The 23,339-nt window shown below is 41.5% G+C and overlaps 1 protein-coding gene across 4 annotated transcripts in view; it reads right to left on the bottom strand.

Annotated features, from left to right (window-relative positions):
- Positions 1-1,407: 1,407 nt before the first annotated feature.
- Positions 1,408-23,339, bottom strand: part of LOC115085925 (zinc finger protein OZF-like) — a 43,612-nt gene continuing 21,680 nt past the window's right edge. Inside the window, exons 2-4 of one of the 4 annotated variants that reach the window (XM_029592467.1) lie at positions 13,644-13,778; positions 4,712-5,600; positions 1,408-4,400 (exon numbers count right to left, since the gene is read on the bottom strand). In XM_029592467.1, coding sequence (XP_029448327.1) covers positions 2,971-4,374 — 1,404 coding nt within the window. In that variant the 5' untranslated portion in view covers positions 4,375-4,400; positions 4,712-5,600; positions 13,644-13,778 and the 3' untranslated portion in view covers positions 1,408-2,970. The remainder of the gene's footprint in view (positions 4,401-4,711; positions 5,601-13,643; positions 13,779-23,339) is intronic. The other 3 variants (XM_029592468.1, XM_029592469.1, XM_029592466.1) reach the window with 3 other exon arrangements.

Below are 23,339 nucleotides of genomic sequence, written 5' to 3'. Positions count from 1 at the left end.
GAAACATTTTGCAGCATTTGGAGAGGGGAGATGGCATTTTTGGGAAGGCCTAGAAGGAGGGCGTTGCAGTAGTCAATTTTCGAGAAGATCATGGATTGGAGAACTGTGCGGAAGTCATTGACGTGTAAGAACATAAGAACATAACAAAATGCCATATTGGGTCAGACCAAGGATCCATCAAGCCCAGCATTCTGTTTCCAATAGTGGTCAATCCAGGCCATAAGAACCTGGCAAGTACCCAAACACTAAGAAGATCCCATGCTACTGATGCCAGTAATAGCAGTGGCTATTCCTTAAGTCAACTTAATTAATAGCAGGTAATGGACTTCTCCAAGAACTTATCCAATCCTTTTTTAAACACAGCTGCACTAATCATATCCTCTGGCAACAAATTCCAGAGTTTAATTGTGCGTAGAGTGAAAAAGAACTTTCTCCGATTAGTTTTAAATGTGCTACATGCTAAGTTCATAGAGTGTCCCCTAGTCCTTCTATTATCTGAAAGAGTAACTAGCCGATTCGTATTTACCCATTCTAGACCTCTCATAATTTTGAAGACCTCTATCATATCCCCCCCCCCTCAGCCATCTCTTCTCCAAGCTGAAAAGTCCTAACCTCTTTAGTCTTTCCTCATAGGGGAGCTGTTCCATTCCCCTTATCATTTTGGTTGCACTGCTCTGTACCTTCTCCATCGCAACTATATCTTTTTTGAGATGCGGCGACCAGAATTGTTCACAGTATTCAAGGTGCGGTCTCACCATGGAGCGATACAGAGGCATTATGACATTTTTTGTTTTATTCACCATTCCCTTTAAATGTTTTATTTCGGCTTCTCCTTTCTGTTTTCTTCCTATATCTGCAGCTGCTGTGCTTCCGGTGTTATTTTCAATTTATTATTAAATGATATGAATTTAAGATCCTCTTCTGTTAATGCAGTATATCTTAGCTTTAAATTTTGGATTTTCCTCAATACTTTCATCATCCTCAGAACTTTGAGGTATTTGTCTACCAATGATACACTTGCACGCAGTGATTTAATTTTCTCCTCTATATGTTTTCTCTAAGGGGCAGTTGTCATCTTTCTCCCGTTCTTCTGGCCTTTAGTCCTCATTGGCAAGATTCTCTCAGTAAGAATTTTTGCTACACAATATCTGTAATATCAGTAGATGGCTCCTTAACATAGATTATGGCCCTATTCATGACACTTATCATGCTTCTAACTTTGGGTGTTAAATTTACTTTCAGTAGCCTTTCCCTCTCCAAAACCCCAGCACACCTATCCCTCTCCATGTAGACCGGGCATTCAACTGCCAATCCTTGAATCTCCTGTTTCCTTTCTTCACCCTGCCTCCTGGCCTGTCCCACCCCATCCCCCAGGGACACCCCTCCAGTAGTCTCCCCCTTCCTCTTCTGGCCTCTCAGGTACCCCTACTCCCTTTAGTCCTTATTTGTTTGGGTGCCTCCTCCTCATGGCTTGTTTTGCACTGGTCTTTTGGTATCTTTAATGTGATATTCTTTAATCATCTTTACAACTTAACCCCAAGGACACCCTACCGTAGCAGTTGCCTTCCCCACCCCCTCCAGCTGCTTGGGCATTCCTGCTGTAATGGTCTTAATTTGTTTGGGTTACCTCATTGTTTTTCCTTTTTCCTCTTCTTCCTGTCCTGTTTAGCATTGGTCTTTGGTACCTTTACTGTTGGGTTTTTTTCTCTCTTAGGGTTTCTATCTACATTTCCTTCTTTTTTTGCTCTCTCTTTCAGCTTCATCCTCTAATTCTTTTAAGATGTTGTCACAAGTATTTTTGTAATCTGATCTGGCCAAATAAAGCTGTAATATTTTTATTCTTTGCTTTTTGCAACGTTGCCTTTGATATAATTGCTCTTTTTTAAAAACGTTTTATTTAAGTCAACAACCACCTCAGTTGAAAAAACAAAGCAAATTGTACATAGATATAGCCTCATACCCATACAGTATAAATCAGCTGTGAAATGTACTTGAGAGAACAGCCAAAACAGAACGCAGACAATCAATGCTACAGGTTAACCCCTATTATTCACATATTTCAAATATTTACCACATAATTTATCATAGGTATCAGTCCTCAAGGGATATGTGATTTTCTCAATCAAAGCAATTTCAAACAGCTGCTTCTTACACTGTAAGAGGTGTGGGGTATGCTTCCAAAACTGTGTCTCTAGCTGTTTGATTAAAGGCTTATCCCTGATAGGAATATCCAAACAATCCCCTGCCCACAAGCCCAGAAAACATAATGTGGGTGTAAAAGATAAGTCACCACTATATAACAATTTAACCTAGTCAACCTCTCCCCAGAAAAAGCGGACCCTGGGGCAGGACTACCACATATATATGCGAGTTCCTTCCATTTCCAACTCCTCCAGCATTGTGTGGGTGAGTTGTTTTTTTTTTATATAATTGCTCTTTCTTCCATTTTTTTGGCAGGCTCTCTTTGTGTACCCCAGAGATGCAAAATGGGGTTTCTGGCAGGAAAATAGCAGTACATCATCTCCTTTCTGACTTCAAGGGACCATTTAGTAATAGATAACCCTCTTACTTTTTCAATAGCTTCTGTGGTTTATCAACTATTGTAGTGGGTCCACCATAGCCTATAGTTTCACCAGGGATTTTAACTTTATCTGAAGATTCAGCTCTATCTCTACCACTATCATTAGCAAAAATGCTTAGACTAATAGTGGGCACCTTTTTATCTTGAGCGATATGAGGCCAGTATGAATTTTAATTTTTGCTTCTTATCATACTTCAATAGTAGTAGTCATCTAAGATTTAGCTTAGGTATTATGCAAAAGGGTCACTACCTGAAGTGGCAGTGCCTCCACTCCAAATGGATTTGTTTTGTGTATACCTTAAAAGAAATGAACCCATTTCGTAATCCAGGGTATAATGGGAATAATCTCAATCTCTAAAATTTAATGCTAATATCTTTCTTAGTAGGTATCACTTAGTTATCATCACTTCTGTGTGGATTCTCTGATGGCCTACGAGGGTATGCTTGTGACTGAAACCTTTACCACACTCAATGCATATAAATGGTTTCACTCCTGTGTGGATTCTCTGGTGACGTATGAGAGTGGTCTTCCGACCGAAGCCTTTACCACACTCACTACATGCAAATGGTGTCACTTTTGTATGGACTAGTTGATGATGCTTGAGATGAGTTTTGTGATTGAAGTTTTTGCCACACTCTGAACACATAAATGGTTTCACTCCTGTGTGAATTCTCTGGTGGCTTGTGAGGGTAGTCCTCCAACTAAAACATTTTCCACACTCAGTACAAACATACGGTTTTACTCCTGTGTGGATTCTCTGGTGGCTTGTAAGGTTATTCCTCCAACTAAAATATTTACCACACTCAGTACAAACATAAGGTTTCATTCCTGTGTGGAGTCTCTGGTGGCTTGAGAGGGTAGATTTACAACTGAAACCTTTACCACATTCAGTACATGTAAATGGCTTCACTCTTGTGTGCATTGTCTGGTGAATTTTGAGGTATGTGTTCTGACTGAATCCTTTACCACACTCAGTACATATATATTGACCCTCCCCTTTGTGAGTTTTTTCATGTTGTGAGAGGTCTGCCTTCATATTGAAGTGTTTTTCAGTTTTAGTACAAGAAAATAGCGTCTCACTAGTTTGAGTTTTTTTATGCTTTGTGAAGACTTTCTTTTCACAGAAGATTTCATTATTTGAAACTGGTCTCTCACTTGGTTGAAATTTTTGGTTTTCTGTGATCTTCATTTTCTGATTGAAGATTTTATCACAATCAGTATATGAAAGTGGTGTCTTATCAGTGTGGCTGTTCTGATAATTTTCGAGTTTTGCTTCATTAAGAAATCTTTTCCCATATACTGAACTTATACACAGTCTTTCATCCTTGTTGAAGTTCAGGTGTTGCATTTCAGGTGTTCTTCTCCCACTGAAGCTTTTCCCATACTTAGAAAATGTAAAAGGAGTGTCTTCTGTGCATGTTTTCTTTTGTTCTTGTTCTCTCTTCTGACTGGTTTTCTCAGAGTCTGAAGATGTAGATTGTTCCTCTTCATTGAAAGATCTCTGTTGTGACTTCAGAGTTACAGGATCTCTGAAGAATATCACACATAAATCACATGAACATCTTTTTTCTGTTATCAAGTTTTTCTGCTCTTCCCCTGTATGTGTGATATTTCTAGTACTTTGTTCACACAGACCTGAGTCTCCTGATGAATTTCTTTGCTTCCTTTCTGAGATACACTGATTCCTGCAACTTTTTCCCCAATCAGAATGGGAAGCAGTATCAACTTCACCTCTTCCTGGTATCTTGTTTCTGTCTGAATTTTCACTGAGTTCCGAGTAATGTGTCCTCATATTATTGTTTCTGGCATCATCGTTTTCTACATAAAGAAGTAAATATTAGGTATTACTCAAGAAGAATGTTCTAATGAGTTTGGTAATTCAATACTTATCAAGAAAAAGGAAGAAGAATTTCAAATTGTATTGGTAAGAGAGTTAGTGAACCGGATGAATTTAGGTGTATGTGCAGGGGCAGGCTAGTCCCACCTGTAAAGTGGAACACTGTCAGCAGGAAGTGTAACTTGGGCTTTAAGACAGCTTTGCAAGAAGGAATGAGCAAGGTGTCAGAGACAAAAAGCCAGAACTGCACATGTCTGTGTATGTGCAGTTTCAAGTATAACCCTTTGCTTACTTCATGGTATAAAAGCCCCTGTTCCCTGCCCCAACCACTGGAGCAGATGGAAGATAGCTAGAAGCAGATCTGTACCCCTGCACAGTTCATCTTCACATCTGGGGGGAGATCTCCGTAAACTCTACGCCAACTCCTTGCGGGGACAGTACTGAGGCTGCATCACTTGCCTGTAGAGGACCAGACATGGAAAGTGAGCCTATAATTTAGTGTGTTATCTTATTTCCTTCTCTTGTTATTCCATACACACACACATATATATACACACACTGTATATTCTCATCTTTTTTTACTTGGTATCTAAGCCTGTAATTGCTGCAGCATTCTTCTGTTGGTTTTACATGCTTATTTGTGTTATATCATATTAGCAGTGTTTTTATAAAGTAATTTTTCTACTAACCTGTGTACAGGTCTCTTTCCTCACACAAACCTATGGTCATTACAACTATAGCACAATCCCAAAAAAAAAAAAAAGGCTTTTTTTCAACATTCAAAAACCAATGACATCTTTAATGTCTGAAGTCTTATCTTTAAACAAAATTTTTAAAAAATTTTAGTGAGGGCATCAAACGGGACTTTTACTGGCAAAACCACAATGCAATGGCCCCACACCTGTATTCTCATGCCCAAGTTTTTTTGATTTAAGATTTTTTTTTTTTAACTTATGACATCACTCCAATGAGTGAACCTGGGCTTTCTGTAAACGCCCAAATACACACCTCAACAATTTTATAAAAGATATTCAAAAAGTAACGTAGCTTTTCCAACATTCCGGGCAAATCAACACTGCCTAGTCCCAACTTGATGTGTCCATTTTCTTGTAGCTGATCCACACTTTCCAGGCTGATAGTTCCAACACTGGTGAGTCACACAAAATGCTGCTTCAGAGGATCTGCATCAAAAAGGAAATTACTTCACCAGAAGTGATTAGGAACTAACAGCATTTATGGTAAGAACATTGATCCACGTGATGAACAAAAACCAATCAGTTATACATAATGAATCACAAAAAAGCTGACCATTCAATTTCCAAATTGAATCCAAAAGGGACAATAGATTGTAGGTTGTAAATCCATCTCTATTCAAGTTGAATAAGATATCGGTCAACATCATCCCCCCAAAATCGATGGTTGTACCACATCTGTAATGGCCCAATGTAAGTCAAGTGAAAAATGCCCAGTAGATACACAATGGGCTACAATGGAAGCTAGAGCTTGTCCGATGAGACACCTTTGTAGATTTCGTCCCACTTTGCATGATATTTTTCTGGCATGCAGATAAGTAGAGATGTGAATCGGAACTGAAATCGGATCCGATTCTGGTTCCGATTCACATCTATAGAGATGTGAATCGGAACTGAAATCGGATCCGATTCTGGTTCCGATTCACATCTCTACAGATAAGTATTATTCTATTGTATTTAATTTGTCATTTATAATGACTACTTATTTCTTTAATATATATTGTCTTTAACAGTAATTTTATTATATTACAAGTAACTCTGTACCCCTAAAGAAGCTCTAGTTAGCGAAACACTGGCTGTGTTGGGCTTTTTTCCTACACTTATGACTGTTGGGACTAATTGACTTTATATGCTTTTTGAAAAATTCTTTAAAAAAATAGCACTTGAACTTAAGGTGGATGATTGAACACTCCGGGCGGCCCTAAGCCATTTTTTGGCAGGACACGCCATCAGGCTTGCTGACACCTTTCACTCATAATTTGGTTTATAAGGTATATCTGCTGACCACCGACACCTACATTCATACTTTGGGTTCCCTCTATCTACAATTTGATCATTTATTTGGGTTCCTCTTTGATTCTTTGTTGTTTTCGCTCTACTATGGAAGCTTCCATGTGCTGGTTATTAATTACTAATTTCAAGTCTTGCCAACATAGGTCTTTCTGTAAAAACACTAGACTGGTTCACTTCATTCTTAAAAGACAGGTTCTTCAAAGTCACCTTTAATAACATCTCATCTGATCCCTGTCCCCTCGAAACCGGAGTACCACAAGGATCTGCCCTCTCGGCCACCCTCTTCAATATATACCTACTCCCACTCTGTCATTTCATTTCTAATCTAGGCTTCACTTTCTTTTTGTATGCCGATGATATTCAATTACTCATACCAATAACATCTACCATCGAAAATGCTATCTGCCTCACAGTAAGCCACCTCAACTCGATCAGAAAATTCCTGAACCAACTAAAGTTATGCCTCAATATGAACAAAACTGAATGCATCCTTATAAAAAGAAATAACCCAGAGCATACTTCCCAAATGCCTTCTATTCAAATCGACAACATTAATATCCAACTGGAGAACCCAGTAAAAGACCTCGGTATCTGGTTAGACAGCGAACTGAACCTCAAAAAATGCATCGCAATAAAAACAAGAGAAGGTTTTCACAAACTTCATGTACTCAAACATCTGAAACCACTATTACACCCGCATGATTTCAGAACCGTTCTACAATCACTCATCTTCTCAAGTCTTGATTATTGCAACGCGATTTTCATCGGCCTCCCCAAATCTACACCGAAACCTTTACAATTACTGCAAAATGCCGCGGCACGAGTTCTTACCGGCAAGAAGAAATATGAACACATCTCCCCAATTCTGATGAGTCTCCATTGGCTACCGATCATACAAAGGATCAAGTACAAGACATTAACAACTCTACATAATGAAATCTTTAAAGTTGACAACTCTTCCCTTGATCACATGATTCAACTGCACAAAACACCACGCACTACAAGAATCCCTCGCAAATTGCAACTAATCATACCCCTCCTTTCCTCTGCTAAACTATCCAACACCAGGAATAGAGCCTTCTCCATTGCAGGACCTAAAGAATGGAACTCTCTACCAATCTACCTAAGTTCAATCAGGGACTCCAAATCTTTCAAAAAAGAACTTAAAACATGGTTATTTAGACAAACATTCACAGACTGAATTCGATAACCTAATCCCTTATCTTAAGACTCACTCCCTGTAACAACCATGCTCTTTAAATCCTCCTCACCCCGTCCTTACCTATTACACCATCTCTCTTCTAATTTTGTCTTGTATTATTTATTTTTTACTCCTCTATTTCCCTTGAACCTTTCCTTTCCTTTTTATACCTAACCAGCTCACCTTTGAATAATTTTCTCTAACACACCCCTACAATGTTACTCTTAAATTATTTCCCTAATCAACTAATATCACTTGTTAAATCTCAGCAAGACCGATTTGTAAGTCTCTCTCTTTTAAATCTGTTCAACTTCTGCTTTTGCCGAAATGTTAATTGTTATCTACATTTATGTGCGTTATGAACACGTTTTATGTATGAAGTTGTTTTTCACTGTAAACCGGAGTGAAGGCATTCTGCTATACTTCGATATAAAAAAAGAAACTAAATAAATAAATAAATAAATAGAGCAACTATGATGCTCGATTATTTGATATGGAAAGATCTTTTAGTCTTCCTAACATAAATAAGACCACAGGGGCAAACAATTATGCAAACCACAAGAGAGGAAAAACAGTGAACTGTAAAATATCTGACACTAGTGGTTTTACATTCAATGTGGTGCACAGAAGAGCTTCAGGACATACAAAGCACGAATTACAAGGCACAAATCCCTTGGCAGTCTCAGATGAATCCATATCAGAATCATTTGGCAGTCTATTATCATTTGGCAGACTATTATCTTTGGCAGTCTATCATTAAAACCCAGCCTCTAGCCTATATTAGGCACCGCTCATGTTAATTATGTTATTACCCCCATATATCTTAATCCAAGTTAATTCGACCTGTTCATTGTAAGACATTTACTTGTCATTGTTGTTATTGTTTAAAATGTAAACCGAATTGATCAATAATTTTGTTATTGGAAAGTCGGTATAGAAAAATGCTAAATAAATAAAATAAATAAATAGGAGTGCACCAGCATGTCCCTTAAATTGCAAGTGCACTTGAAAGCAAAGCGAAGTGATTGAGCAAAAACTTTCTGAACTGATGACTGGTCAGCACTCTAAAATGATCCAATACACACTCAAGTGAGCTTGTGCGGAAAAAGGTAGCATGCATCCTTGTTTAGATTCTTGCAGTGGTGATGTCCTAGGGCAGGGCTTCCTAAACTTTCAGCCAATGCGACCCCATTTCAGAATTTGAAAATTCACTTGACCCCAGAGAACAACCAAATTAGCAGGGTTGTGGACTCCTGCCAATAATCACTCTATTCTCACTCTCACCACACTCCCACTGATTTCCTCTCTCAACCTCTACCCTCTCTAGTCAATCCTCTCTCTCAAGCTCCATCCTCCCCTTCAGCATACACCTTCAAACCTCTGCCCCTCCAACTGATACTCTTTTATATCCCCCAGCTCACTCCCACTCATCTCCTTCAACCCTTTTTGTATCCCCAGAGGAACCTCACACCTATGTCCTTATAAACCCCAACCTGATCCTGTCATTTCCATCACTCCCATCCTCTATCCCCTCTCTCTCTCTCACCTCCTAGCCTCCCCTCTTCCCTGCAACCCTTCTCACATCCCCCTAATCCCCTCTAACCCCACCCCCAACTCCTCTATTACATTACCAGTCAACCTTCTTTCATCTCCCTCTCCAGCTGATACAACCCTCAAACCCTTCCTCCAGCTGATCCCTCCCTTCTGTAAACATCCCCCTAGGCCCCAATCCAAAAGGTGGATGAAAAGTGGTGAGAAGAGAGAGCAGGCTGATGACAAAGGCATCATGCTTCTCTTGGATATGTTCAGTGACTGGTGAGGAGAGAGGAGCAGTGGCAATCTGCACTGGCCCATGCACCCTCGGCCTTTTCCTCTTCTCATGGCTGGCCCTAAGTGATGGTGATCTACAAGCGGCAGTGGCTTTGGTGATGAGGGGCAGCACGGGGTCTGTGGGCTGTAGTGGCACCGATGCACGCAGGACTTCCTATTACCACAGAGACTCATGCAGGGGAGGGCCCACTGCAGGGCACCATTTGAGGTCCTTGTGACCCAGTCGAATGTTTTGTGACTCCTTTTGAGGTTCCAACTTCCAGTTCGGGAAGTCCTTTCCTAGGGGCTAACAATAAGGGGTAAGTACTGTATTTAGCTCTTTTTCAGCCTGTTTGATGCAATTCAAGAGATATCCATGCTCTAGAAAACAATCCATCACCCTAGCACGATCAGAGAGTGTGGAACACAATCTTAATCTAAAAACTTGTCCCACAGGAGGATTCATTTTGAGACGATGGCGATTACAACTGAAGAAGTGCAAAAGTGTATTATAATCTATGCCTTTTTGAAAACTTTAAAAAATGAAAGCCACCTTCAACAATGGTAAATAACATGTCCAAAAATGATATAGAATGCAAGTCGTAAGTACACAAGATTTGTAAATTAACATCGTAGGAGTTAATCCAATGACAAAAGGAAGTTAGTTTAGCGATATCCCCTAACCATAGCAAAAAATATCATCAATGTAACAACGAGAAGTCAGGGAGAGTATCAAGTGTGTCGTGACAATGTTGGATCTTTTCTTTGAATACTCTCCATCCCTTTAGTCTCAGTTCTGAGGCTGAATGGCTCTCTTGCATATAGTTCTGCACTGCTTTATTTTGTTCCTATGTCTGGTTTGAGTGGCTTCTGCCCTTACCCATTCTGATTGGTTGGCATTATATGATTGTTTGGTGCTCTTCTGTGCTTAAAATAACCAGTTTTTTTTCCTATTCTGTTGCTTTGAAAGCCTTTATGAGATGGATTGACCGATTCAATATTACTTTGTAACGTACCTTTACTTTACCGCTCTTTATGCAATGATGGATTTGATTTTTCAACTCCTTGATCGAGTATTACTTGCCTGTTTGTCTATATATATTATATAGATATATATATATTATTTTTTTTTTAATCACTTTTACACATATTAAACAAAGATACACTTTGTAATGAAACTTTAAGAGACATTATTTAAGAAATCTCTATCAAATTTAGCAATAAAGAAAGAAAAAATATCACTCTTATTTCCAAAGAAAGAAACATTGAGGGGAGGAAAATTTACTAAAAGAAAACAGAGGAGCTATAGTGCAAACTAGTACAAAAGAAATAATTTGCTTACTTCACCATAATATATTATAATGATCCACATTATTAGATGGTTACAGGATTTTGTACTCTACTATTCAGGAATTCCCTTAGTTGATCTGGGTTAAAAAAAAACCCATAGGTATTACCAGAGAGTTTTCTTGTACATCTTCAAGGGTAACATAGTCGAAAGTTTGCTCCTAAGGTTATTACTTCCTGACGCATTAATAAAAAGGCCTTGCAACGCAAATTGGGTAGGTCTTGCCAAGTCTGGATAAATCTGGACAGTATCTCCAAAATACAAAGCATTTGAGTTCTTAAAATAGCATCTCATCACAAAGCTGAAGTCATGCTCAGAAAAAAGGGATACAAACAGGACAGCTCTCTCTGTAATCTCTACATTGCATTTTCAAGATATTCAGTTAGATTTGAAATATCAGCCCTATTAACTACCGAAATCTGTGTAGGACCCAGTCTCTGAGGCAGAAAAAGGATCTTCTTTATAGCAGGAACTTGTTCAGGAGGAATCTTTAGGACATCTTGTAAGTATCTTTTGAAGGTTATTATAGGTAATTCACCCAAAACTTTAGGGAAATTCAACAGCCTCAAATTTAAATGTCTCAAATAATTTCAATGGATTCCAGCCTTCTTGAAGAAACCAAACAATCCCGAGTAGTTATAGCAGAAGTATCCTGAATGCTTTTAACATCTTTTTTCAAAGACTGAATAGCTTGTGAGTGCTCTTGAAGCACCTGTTGGTGGTTCACTGGCTACCGAGTCCAGTTTTTTTTAGCTACAATCTCTAACAGACAAGACTGTTCCTTAAATGTAGAGGACATACCTGCTATCAGATCCCATAGGGATTCCAACGTGACAACCTCAGATTTTCTTATCTCTGAGGTCTGAATGTTGTACTCTCCCAAGTCCTGCACCGATTCACTCTCCTCCGATTCCAATGGAGGATAGACTCCACCGACTGCCCCCCTCTCCTCGGGAGTCTCTGTCTACACGACTCACGGGGAAGCCAGTTCCTTGTCCAGGCAGACGCCGGCAATCTCAGCCGACTGAAGCTGCCTGGTGAGGTTATCATCCCGCACCCTAGCAGTGTCAACCGTGTCTGGAGAAGCCAAAAGAGGTTGCCGTGGATCCAATGGGCTCAAGGAGATTTCCCCAGGCGACAACGGAGCTCCTCTCCCTATCGCGCCAGCGGGCCTTGAAGCCCGAAAGTCCGGTAAAGAGGCGGCAAACTCAGACATCAGTCGCTGTTCCGAGGGAACACTGAATTCGGCCGGGTAAATTCTGATTTTCCCCTTCCTTTTATGCTTTTATTTTAGGTAACAAAAGCGGAGCAGCGTGAGGGCCGTCTGCTCAAGCAGCCATCTTTCCTCCCACCTTGTCTATATATTTTTATAGTCCTGATGCCTTACTTTTAAACAATGCAGTTGTATGATTCTTTATCTGTTTTCTTGCCCATAGATGGCTGCCCCTCTTGAAACAGAACTGAAGTGAAACGCAGCTTGTGTCAGGGTTGGGACTTTGTCCCGTTTTTAAATATTGGCAATCATCATCAATCAGTTGTATCTCAACTTAACTCTTCAGTGGAACCCCTGAATAAAAAGCTGTTATACATGTGTTCTATACAGTGGACTGCTCAGTTTCTTCATACACCCTACCTGACTTCCCCTTGTTCAGATTTGGGTGTATCACATGCTCCTTTTTGTTGGATCAATGTAACAATGCCATAATTTTTTTTTTTTTTTTTTTTTTTAAAGGTAATTGGTAACTAAGTGCTGTTCAAACTTACAGGGACATTTACTAAAACCCAATATTTTATCATGGAAGGCACAAAATATCGCAGGGGTGGGGGGAGAGTGCTTGCAATATTTTCCCCCCCTCAACAAAATATCAGGGTGGTTGTGGCATATGATATTTTTTATTGAAGGACAAAAGCATGACAAAAATATCACGGGCTGAAACAGGGCCTGTTCGTGCGATGGCAGCCAACTTCCGCTGGGGCCACCATTGCGTTAAAGGGCCCAAGGCCATAAAAATTCCCCACCCCAAACCTCTCAAATTATACCCCCAGGGGGGTCACTGGAGACACCCGCTGCCTTCTGAGACGGCTCCTGTGCCCCCAAAAGGGAAAAATAGCCATTCTAAAACCACATGACAATGGCCCACCCTGTTCCTTAACCCCCCCATAACCAAAAAAAAAACAAACCACCCCAATGCCTTCAAGACCCACCTTCCAAAAATACCCCCATTCCCTCCTCCTTTCCCCCAGTTCCATATACTCAACAATCTCTGGGGGATAGTGATCCCCTCCCAAGCCCCTTACTCCACTCCCAGCCATTAAAAAAAGCCCTGGTGGTCTTGGAGGAACACCCCCTACCTCACTCCCATCCCCCTACCTTAATAAAGGCTTGCTGGTGGCTAGTGGGGGCCAGGAGCTCCCCCCCCCCACCCCCCCTTGCTCCAGGCCTGGTTGACGCCGTTTTCCAAAATGATGGGGCAAAGTTCAGGGACTGGACCTCAGCCAACACGTGACAGCAGCAAGATCAGGTCGACGCCATTTTGAAAATGTCAACTGAGCACAGTTCAAAGGGGTGCTACAGGCCACCACTAGCCATCACTGAGCCTTCTGGTAAGGGGTGGGGGTACCCCCCAAAACCACCAGAGTTTTATTTTATGGGGTGAGGACTTGGGGGGGTCACTAGACCCCAGGGACTTAAGCATTTGGAACTGGAGAGTAATGAGAGGAGGTGGAAAGAACCAAAAAAAATCAGTTAACACAATCTGAGTAGCAAAAAAAAAAACCCAGTCCAGCTAGTGGGCACAAATGATAGGCCTTTAGCAAGAACCTGATATTCAGCTGCCGTCAAGCTACAATTAGAGATAGTCATGAATGACTCTTGAGAGGTCCATTGTCTGGTTATCTGTCTCTCTGGTGAATTCACAGTGCATGCATGCTTCCAATGCCGTTTGAACCATTGCCTCTAAAAAAAAAAAAAAAAAGGAACTGTGTGTCAAATTATCATCACTGCCTGATTCATTCAAACTAGTGGTAAAAGTAAAGTTGTTTTTTTTTTAATGTGGCATATCAGTTTTAGCCTCCATCCAAGGATAAATACTACCCCCTACAGTAATCCTATTCATCCCGTCTAAATTTCTGTTCAAAATGTTTGTGATCACTGCAAAAAAGTTACAAACAATTCCAGAATCGTATGCAGCCTACTGGGCACAACACTGAATGTGAAACCAAATGTGTCCATTTTTTTACGTTTCACCGTTCACTGTTAATCCTCTTTCGTAGGTTACTTAATTGTTTGCCCCTGTGGTCTTATTTATGTCGGGAAGTCCAAAAGATCTTTCCATTATCGAATGATCACGCATCGTACTTGCATTAATAACACCAGTGCATGGAAGCTCCCATAGTAGCCCATTGTATCTGCTGGGCATTCTTCAATTGACTTACACTGGGCCATTATGGATGTGATACAACCATTAAATTGGGGCGAGTAATGTTGACCAATGTTTTATTAAACTTGAACAGAGATGGATTTATAAACGACAATCTATTGACCCTTTTGGATTAAATTCTGAAACTGAACGGTCAGCTTTCTTGTTATTCATAGCGGACTGGTTTTTATTCGTCACGTGATCAGTGTGTTCCTACCATAAATGCTCTGTTTGTTCCTAATTACTTCTGGTGACATTTCCTTTTTGGTGTGCGAACCACTGGTGTCGGGCCTGGAGAGTGTGGATCAGCTACAATAAAATGAACTTGATCAAGATGGGACCAGGCAGTGTTGATTTACCTGGGACAATGGAAAAGCTATGATACGTTTTGATCTTTTATAAAAGTGTTGAGTTGTGTACTGTGGGCATTTACACTAAATCCAGGTTCACTCATTGGAGTGTCATTAATTTGAAACAAAATAGTCTTAAATTAAAAAAAAAACCTTGGGCATGTGATAGGTGTGGTGACATTGCGTTGTGATTTTTCCACTAAAAGTTCCATTTGATGCCCTCACTAAACATTTTTAAAAAATGTGTTTAAAGATTGGATTTTGGACATTAAAGATGTCACTGGAAAGGGATGGGTTTAACTAAGCATTCTTTATTTTTGTATTATTTTTTGGAAAAATTGGCTTTATAGTGTAAGACAGTAAATAGCTCTGCTGTTTTGGTTTATTTGCTCATTATTGTTCGCTTTCTCCTCTTAAAGAAATGATGCTCATAGCACTGAAGTGTTAACTTGTACAGGACTGCATTGTGTACGCATGCCATGGAAAATGTTTAAAACAAATAAATACATAAAGAGATGTCATTGATTTTTGAATGTTGAAAAAAGGTGTTTTTGTTTTTTCATCTTTTTTTTTTTCAGTAATTAAATAACATTTGGGGGGGTTTTTTCTGACATTCTCCTAAGAAACAATAGCACATGAAGGTACAAATCCAAGATCCTAATATAGAAATACTTACAAATATGAAGGAATCTAAATGTATTATATAATCTTTTAATTGACAATTTACAAAACTTCAAATTACAAAATAGAGCTCAAAGTGCAGGATATATGAAATACAAGTATACAGTACAATAAAATTAGCAGAAGAAACAACGCAGTTGCTACATTTAATGTATATTACAACAATAGCATATTAGTCACAACCCAACTCACTCAAACTACCTAAACTCATTCATATCCAACTGACACACACTCATTTTCTATACCAGTGGTTCTCAACCTTTTTCTGGCCAGGACACACCTGACAGTTGGTTCTCACATGCGTGACACACTGAACATGTGACCATCACGGGGCTAAATGTAAACATGCACTCTGCATCCACAGCAATCCCCTCAACCCCCAGCAATGAGTGCAGAGCAGAACTAGGGCATTACCCGTACAGCTCACCATACAAAAAAAGATATTCTGGTTCTGATGACATCTCAGTAAAAGCAAAACAAACTCCCTTTACTACCAGGTACAATACCCCTCCTTATGAAAAGACAGTAATTTACCACTAATGCATATCCTATTGAGAAAACACAACAAATAAGATTGATACAAATGCCTACATGCCAGTAAAATACCTCACCTCGGTCACACACCCAGAACTGACCTTCACCAAGGATAGAAAGACCACAAATTACAAATATGGAGACAGAAACTGGAATGGAAAACCAAAAAAGCCACTCTGTATGCAGTGCGAACCTGGAGAAATGGAAAGAGAAATACAGCATCTAACAGACTCTCAGGATTTGCAATAATGCACACAAACTAACCCGCACAAAGTTACACCTGTATTATGGAACACACTCAAATAGTAACAACCCTATCTAAGAAATACAACTATTAAACCAGGCCCTAAACACTAATACATTTCCTATTGGGAAAACAGAATAAGCCAAGCTGCTATAGAGCCCCACACAGAAATAATCAGCTGCTGAACAGAATAATATCCAACAATTAAAACTCATACAAATTATTAAAACATGTCCAAATATCAATAAAATATTTCAAAACAGCAGACCGCATAATACCCAATAATTAAAATGGCAGTCAATCAAGAAAAATAAATTTAAAAAGCCACCTTTACTTACCCTCTCCAGCAACTCTCCTACTCCTTTCCCTTCCAGGCCAATAGCACTCACCAGAAGCAGCAAGGGCTGCTGAAGCTCTGTCCTCACAGTCCTCTTCCTTAGCGCCCACAACCAGTCACTTACACACACACTCACAAACATACACCCCCAATTAGACCCCACGACCAGTCTCAGTCTCTCTCACACAGAAACACATCACCTCCCTGACCAGTCTCTCTCTCAATCACACACAAATGCTCTCGCACTCATTCACACCAGCTCTCACCCAGGCTTCCATTCACAGCCACAAGCTCTCACCCAGGCTTCCATTCACACCCATACACATAAGCTCTCACCCAAGCACCCAGTCACACCAGCTCTCACCCTGGTACCCATTCATACCCACACACACAAGCTGTCACCCATGCATCCATTCACACCCACAGACACGAGCTCTCACCCAGGCACCCATTCACACCCATACACACCAGCTCTCACCCATGCATCCATTCACACCCACAGACACAAGCTCTCACCCAGGCACCCATTCACACCCACACACACACACAAAGCTCGCACCCATGCATCCATTCACACCCACAGACACAACCTCTCATCCAGGCACCCACTCACACCAGCTCGCACTCTGGCACCCATTCACACCAGCTCTTTCCCAGGCACTCATTCACACACAGACACACCAGCTCTCACCAAAAACTTCTTCTTCCTTCACTTCAGGGATGGGCTCCAGTTCCATTGTGGCTTTACTCCAGCGGGCCTTCCTTTTTCGCCGCCACGAAAATGGGCTCCCGTGGTGGCCTCGGTCGAGGTTGGGTTTCCTCTTCACCGCCTTGGTCCCGTGGCGGCCTTGCTTTGTTGGGGTCGGGTTTTCCTCTTCATCGCCATGGGAATAGGCTCCCATGGTGGCCTTGCTTGGTCGTGGTCGGGTTCCTCTTCACCGCCTCGGTCCCGTGGTGGCCTTGCTTTGTCGGGGTCAGGTTTTCCTCTTCACCGCCATGAGAATAGGCTCCCGTGGCAGCCTTGCTTAGTCGGAGCTTGACATTGCTATGCCTCCCACCCCACTCCCAGGCTAGGCAATGCTTGCCTCACCGGCCAATCAAAGGCTTCTTCCCTTCTTCCTACTCCCACTGGCAGGTAGAAGGGAGGAGGCTTCCGATTGGCCTGCGTGGGAGCAGGCAGAATGAAGGAGGCTTCCCATTGGGCAGTGGGAGTAGGAAGAAAGGAGGCTTCCAATTGGCCCGTAGGAGCTGGAAAAAGGGAGAAGGAAAGTACAATGGGGCAGTGGGACACCGGGAGACACGACACACCTGGTGTTTGGCGACTCATTGTTTGAGAAGCGCTGGTCTATATAAATGAATAAAATATATGTAGGAACAAGTTCAAGGATTGTGTGATATTTTATTCATTTGTATAGACAATGCGTGTGTGTCAATTGGATATGAATGAGTTTAGGTAGTTTGAGTGAATTGGTCTGCGACTAATATATTATTGTTGTAATATATTAGTAGGACAGAAGCCTACCGCTGAAGGATCTCCTCAACCATCACTGACTCTCACTCTCCCACCCCTCCCCAATCCCTACCCCCCCTCTTTTCCCTCTCCCCTTCCCCCCCACCCAACCTCACCCTTTCCTTCTCCCACTGGACATACCATGCTAATAACTGCCTAGGATAAATCTATGTTTATGTATCTTATAGTTTTTGTTGATTATATATTTATCTCTCTCTAATTGTTTCTTAGTTTAAATTCTGTACTGTCTTCCATTGCCCAGGTTTTACGCTCCCTGTTTAATGTAACTTTACTTTCTACCTTGATGTTAATTGGTTTCCCCTCAGTTACATTGTAAACCGGTACGATAAGACCTAGTCTTGAGCATCGGTATAGTAAAAGAAATTAAATAAATAAATAAAATAAATATACATTAAATGTGGTACCTGCGTCATTTCAGTTGCTAATTCATATATCCTGCACTTTGAGCTCTATTTTGTAATTTGAAGTTTTGTAAATTGTCAATTAAAAGATTATATAATACATTTAGATTCCTTCATATTTGTGAATTCTCCTGAGGAAGTCACATACAATATGTTTACAGGCATCCTGACATTTTCAAAGCCATTTAGGGAGAAATAAAATGCAATTTAGGCCCATGAATTGGCTCTCTGAGAACTGCCCTCCCTCAGTGCAGCTAAGATTTGCACACTGCATGAAATTTCAGCCTGATCCAGAGGAGGGATTTCTGGGAGCTTGTTAGATGTGGGGTTGGAAAAGTCCATGTATAAGATCTTAAGATGCGCCATGCTGGGTCAGATCAAGGTCCATGGAGCCAATCATCTGCTCTCAGACAGTGGCCAGTCCAGGCTACAAATACCTGTCAGATCCCAAAAAGTAGATCTATTTCTTGTTACTCCCAGGAAATAAGTAATGGCTTTCTCAGTTCTACCTAGCTAATAACGTTTCATCCAAAAGCTTGCCCAAGCCTCTTTTAAACCCCCTTCATGAAAGTTGTCTTTACCAGGTCCTCTCTGTCAACAGAGTCCACAGCTTGATTCCATGTAGGGATTGCATTTGCACATTTTGCAAGTTATTGTCCATTAAAGTGTCCATACCTTCACTTTTAATATTGGTGCAAAGTCCACAGATAGAAATTAACTGCACACTTTGTCACAATGGAGTTTGAAAAGTGCCCCCATGGTGTGCAATAAGAGTCATGATGGAGGAGTGAGCATGAGGCATTCAAGTGGAAACCCAGCATAGCACAATTTTGCTTAGAGAAAGGTTAATCAAAACTGAAAGCATCTTCCGGAATGAAGATTGCTATATAAAAGGACAATAAGGAGCAAGAAGCTATATATAAATCTCTATGAGTAGAGGTAGGTAGAAACATTTGGCAAAAAGTACTGAGAGAAAAGATCAGGAAAGAGTAGTTTAGGAGACTGAAGCTGAAATTGAAATGTGCCCTGAGAGTATGAAATAAAATACAAAACTATCAATCAGCTTGCAATTCCTGCACTCTGAATGAGCCAAATCAGCAGCCACTGAGAAGAGGAGCATGGGTAAGGTGGTGCAGAGACCGTTGGAGGCAAAGGCGAGATACGGGTGCCTGCAGGAAGAACTGTTGGAGAAGTAGTTGTGAAGGTTTGCAGCGAGGCCGAGGTTCCTTAAGGATTAAATTGAAGAACATCTGCACTATATCTGCTATTTGGTCTAATGTCAGACAGTCAAAGAGTTGGAATAGGAGGTAGAATGCCCTCCTCAGAAACAAGAATGAGGTCTTGTTCTAATATTAGAGATCAGTTGGATTGCAATGGGATAATGGAGCACATGGGATCCCGTGTCTGTAATCAGAAACCCTACTGCAATAGTTTAGATGGTAAAAAAAAAACCTTGTGATGGATGGAGGAAGTTATAGGGATTCCCCTGTGTCTGTCCTCTGATGTCTTGTTGAGTTGGAAGAGCTGCTTGCAGTATTTTCAGCCATTGCTGCAACCAAGCTGTAGAAGTAGCTTGTTGCCTGGAAGCAGTGAGGGCAGAGTAGTTGCACGAGTCAAAGAGGAAGCCTGCTTGTGCACAGAGTGTCTGTAGAGCATCAAGTGCATTGACGAGGCAGCAGCAGAGGGCCTCGGGGAAGTTGGCGTCAATTGCATCCATGACTCCTGCTTCAAGTGCATCGAGGAATTCTGTGATTGTGCCGAGTGCTTTTGCGCCAAGTGCAAAGGCTCCCATGTCGAAGCTCCATATGCCAGCTGAGCTGGGGATGCATGCATTGAGTGATTCGATGCTTCCTACATCGAGCACCTTGATACAGCACTGTGCATCAGCACATACTTCCAATGCATAGAAGCTACTGAACACAACTTTATGGCCTGACGAATGCTTTGTTGTTTTCAACACTTACACTGCGTGCATCGAGGAATGTTTTCGCTTCTTCACTGATGCAGATGGTCATAGCCTGCTGACCCTGTGGGGGAGAGCCTGAGGAACTTCAGCTCATCTGCTTTACTGAAATTACCAAAGAGGCTGCACTCCAGGAGGAGGATTTACTCTTGGTTCCGAAGAGAATGGCCGAGCTCCTCTATTTTAGCTGCCCGATATCTTTGGGCCCGCAAAGACATCTGAATGCAAGGCACGTAACTAGCCTGGTCATGGTTGTGTCCATCCATAACAGAAACTATTCGTCCACAGGCGCATCATTTGAACCCACTAGTGGTGGGTTTCTTCTTTCTCAACATGAGGGCTTAAGAATTTTCCAGTAGAACATCTCAGTCAGAAGTTCTTTCTTCTGTATTAATCCTCTCTCTCTCTCTTTTTTTTTAAAGAGAGCATTGAAAAGTGCTGTTGTGGGATCTGTAGTGCAGCTTTGACAGAAACAAGATAGGGAGTGAGAGGAAAATATATTCTGAGGGAGAGTGTAGGCAACCACTGTGCTGAAGCTCAGACAAAAAAAAAAAAAGACTGAGGAGGTCCAGGAGGCAACGCTGAAGCAGGGATTCCCTCACATGTTCAGTAGTGTCTACGTTCTGCTAGCTTGGAGACAGGTCCATTCAGTGCCATTGGATGATGTCACCTAAGGACAACGACTAATTAAACCTGCTTATCAATGGAAAATAACCTGCTGACCCTAAGGCTAAAACCTGCTTCTTAATCTGGGAAGTAGTCCAGTTCTTTATCATCTCTGATTCAGCTGGTTCAGGCTTTAACTGTCTACCACCATCCTTGTATCCCAGTACTGGGCTTCTGCCATTCCTATCCGACGCTTGTTGGCTTTAATTGTCAGGCCAGTGTAATATTTAAGCTAAATGGGTCAGAAGATTGTCCCCATGTCTGTTTATAGAAATGTCATTTAAATATAGCCAAGCATGTCCCTGAAGTCTAACGGTTGATTAACCAAACAATGGAACACCAGGAGCATTTCTCATGGCAAACGACATTACTGTAAATTCATACAAGCCTAATGGGGTAGTAAACACAGATTCTTCCTGAGCAGCAGCTGACAGAGGAATCTTCCAACATCCAAGACCAAAATCCATAGTGATTAGGTGCTAGGCCCCTGCTAAGTGTCTAAGAATTTGTCCAGCTGAGACATCCGATATGCATGAGAAACAGGGCATTACATTTTCTGTAGTCTACACAAAAGCGGATAGTGTCCTCTTTCTTAGGAACAAACACTAAGGAAAAGGCCCAGAAATGATGAGACTTCTTTAGGACACTGAAAGCTAACATTTCATCTCCTTTTGATATGCTTCTCAACCTCTGCTGTGACTCAGTAAGCAGTCGGCTATGGGTACCCGGCGTCTACATTATGAATAGCAAAACAGATAAGTCCTGTTTTAGTGAAAATAGGTCAATTTATGCTTCTAGCTGCTGTTTCTGGGTAATGATTAACTGCTCTCCCAGATCAATTTGCTGCACAGACCCTTCAGGCAAAGCCTCTTCTAGGAGAAAGGGTAAGGGCTCATTAGCCTGACTCTCATTAGGTGGGCTACATAGAGCCAACATCAAGGCTGTGCGTTCATCATAAGCCTTCAACATATTTACATGAAAAGTATGTTGCTTCTTAGCTTGGGAATCCATAGCTATGACATAATTACTACCATTCAGGAACTGAATATTATTTATAAGGCTCTGCTCAATTAGTCTGATGCTTATTTTGACGTGCTTAGACTAAACTAAGTACTTGAATAAACTGGATCCTGGACAGGCATTATTGTAGAAAAGGTGGCACAAATTGTGGAGACAGGACACAATAATACCACACACATAGAAGCAGCAGAGGGGAGAGAGTAAGATCTAGAATCAACGATTACAGCACTTTTGGCAAATGTTGACAAGATGGATCACAACTATAACAGCTTGTGGGACAAAATAGATGATCTGAAGAATCACTCCAGGAGATGTAATATTAGAATGGGGCGAGATGCAGTGGCATTCTTTGCAAAATGACTAGCGGACCTGCTGGCCCTGGAGCCTGCCAAAGGCATATTTAAAACTGACAGAGCTCATCGATCGCTGGTGTGGACTCTAGGCCCCAAAGCGCATCCCTGGGCAGTGATCATTAACCTGCATTATTCTGAGGATAAGCGCAAAATCCTAAATACAGCGTGTGAAGCTGGAGGCCTTAACTAGGACAGGAATAAAATCATGATCTTCCTCGACTTCTCTGCAGAACTCTAAAAAGTGGCAGGAGTTCGCTAGCATTAAAAAAAGAGCTTAAAAAATTAAACACATGTTGTACCCGGCCAAGCTTCGCCTATAGGTGAATGGCAGCCCGGTCCTAATTGATCATGTTAAGCAGGCCAAAAAGTAGCTTGAAAGATTCCAGCAGGACCACATGGCTGAGGCTCAGAGGCCTGCAGTAATCACCGTCTTTTCAGCAGTGAGCACGTGTTTGGCGGGAGACGCGGCTGGCAACCTTCTCTATCAGGCCGATAAGTTCAGATATACAGAGGAAGGAGGTTTCTGCCATCAGGCAGGTTTTGCTTTATCTGGGGGGGGGGGGGGGGGGGTTTGGCTTACCCGAGGGACAATCATGGAGAGCAGCAAACGAAGTTGGGTGCAGCAGGTGTGGCGCAACTCAGCTCGGCAATAGCAGGCCTGCAATTGCTTTGCGACTAATAGCACAGAGTCTCATGTACAGATCGCCTCAGCTGTCTTGTTCCGTAATGTTCCTCAAGGGCTTCAAGTTCTATACGTCACGTTCAGTCTTGCCTGGATGGTTTGGCAGTGTGCAGTGTGAAGAGGTTTCGGATCTGCAGCATGTCATCAGACTGATGTTTGTAACAGTCCATAGCAGCTTGGGTGGAAGGGGAGTTGAGAATATTAGGCAGGAGAGGTCTACCCTATCAGTCCAGAGGCTGTCGAGGCCTATATTGCTCTGGGGAGTTTAGGCTGGGTGGGATTGGGAGCTTTAGATGGTTGGGTTTTATTGTTGGGGGGGAGGGAATTTGTGGGGTT

This window comes from Rhinatrema bivittatum, chromosome 2 (genome assembly GCF_901001135.1).
Source record: "Rhinatrema bivittatum chromosome 2, aRhiBiv1.1, whole genome shotgun sequence".
Classification (NCBI taxonomy): domain Eukaryota; kingdom Metazoa; phylum Chordata; class Amphibia; order Gymnophiona; family Rhinatrematidae; genus Rhinatrema; species Rhinatrema bivittatum.
Note: the sequence above shows the minus strand (reverse complement) of the source record. Positions and strands in the feature narration are given on the sequence as shown.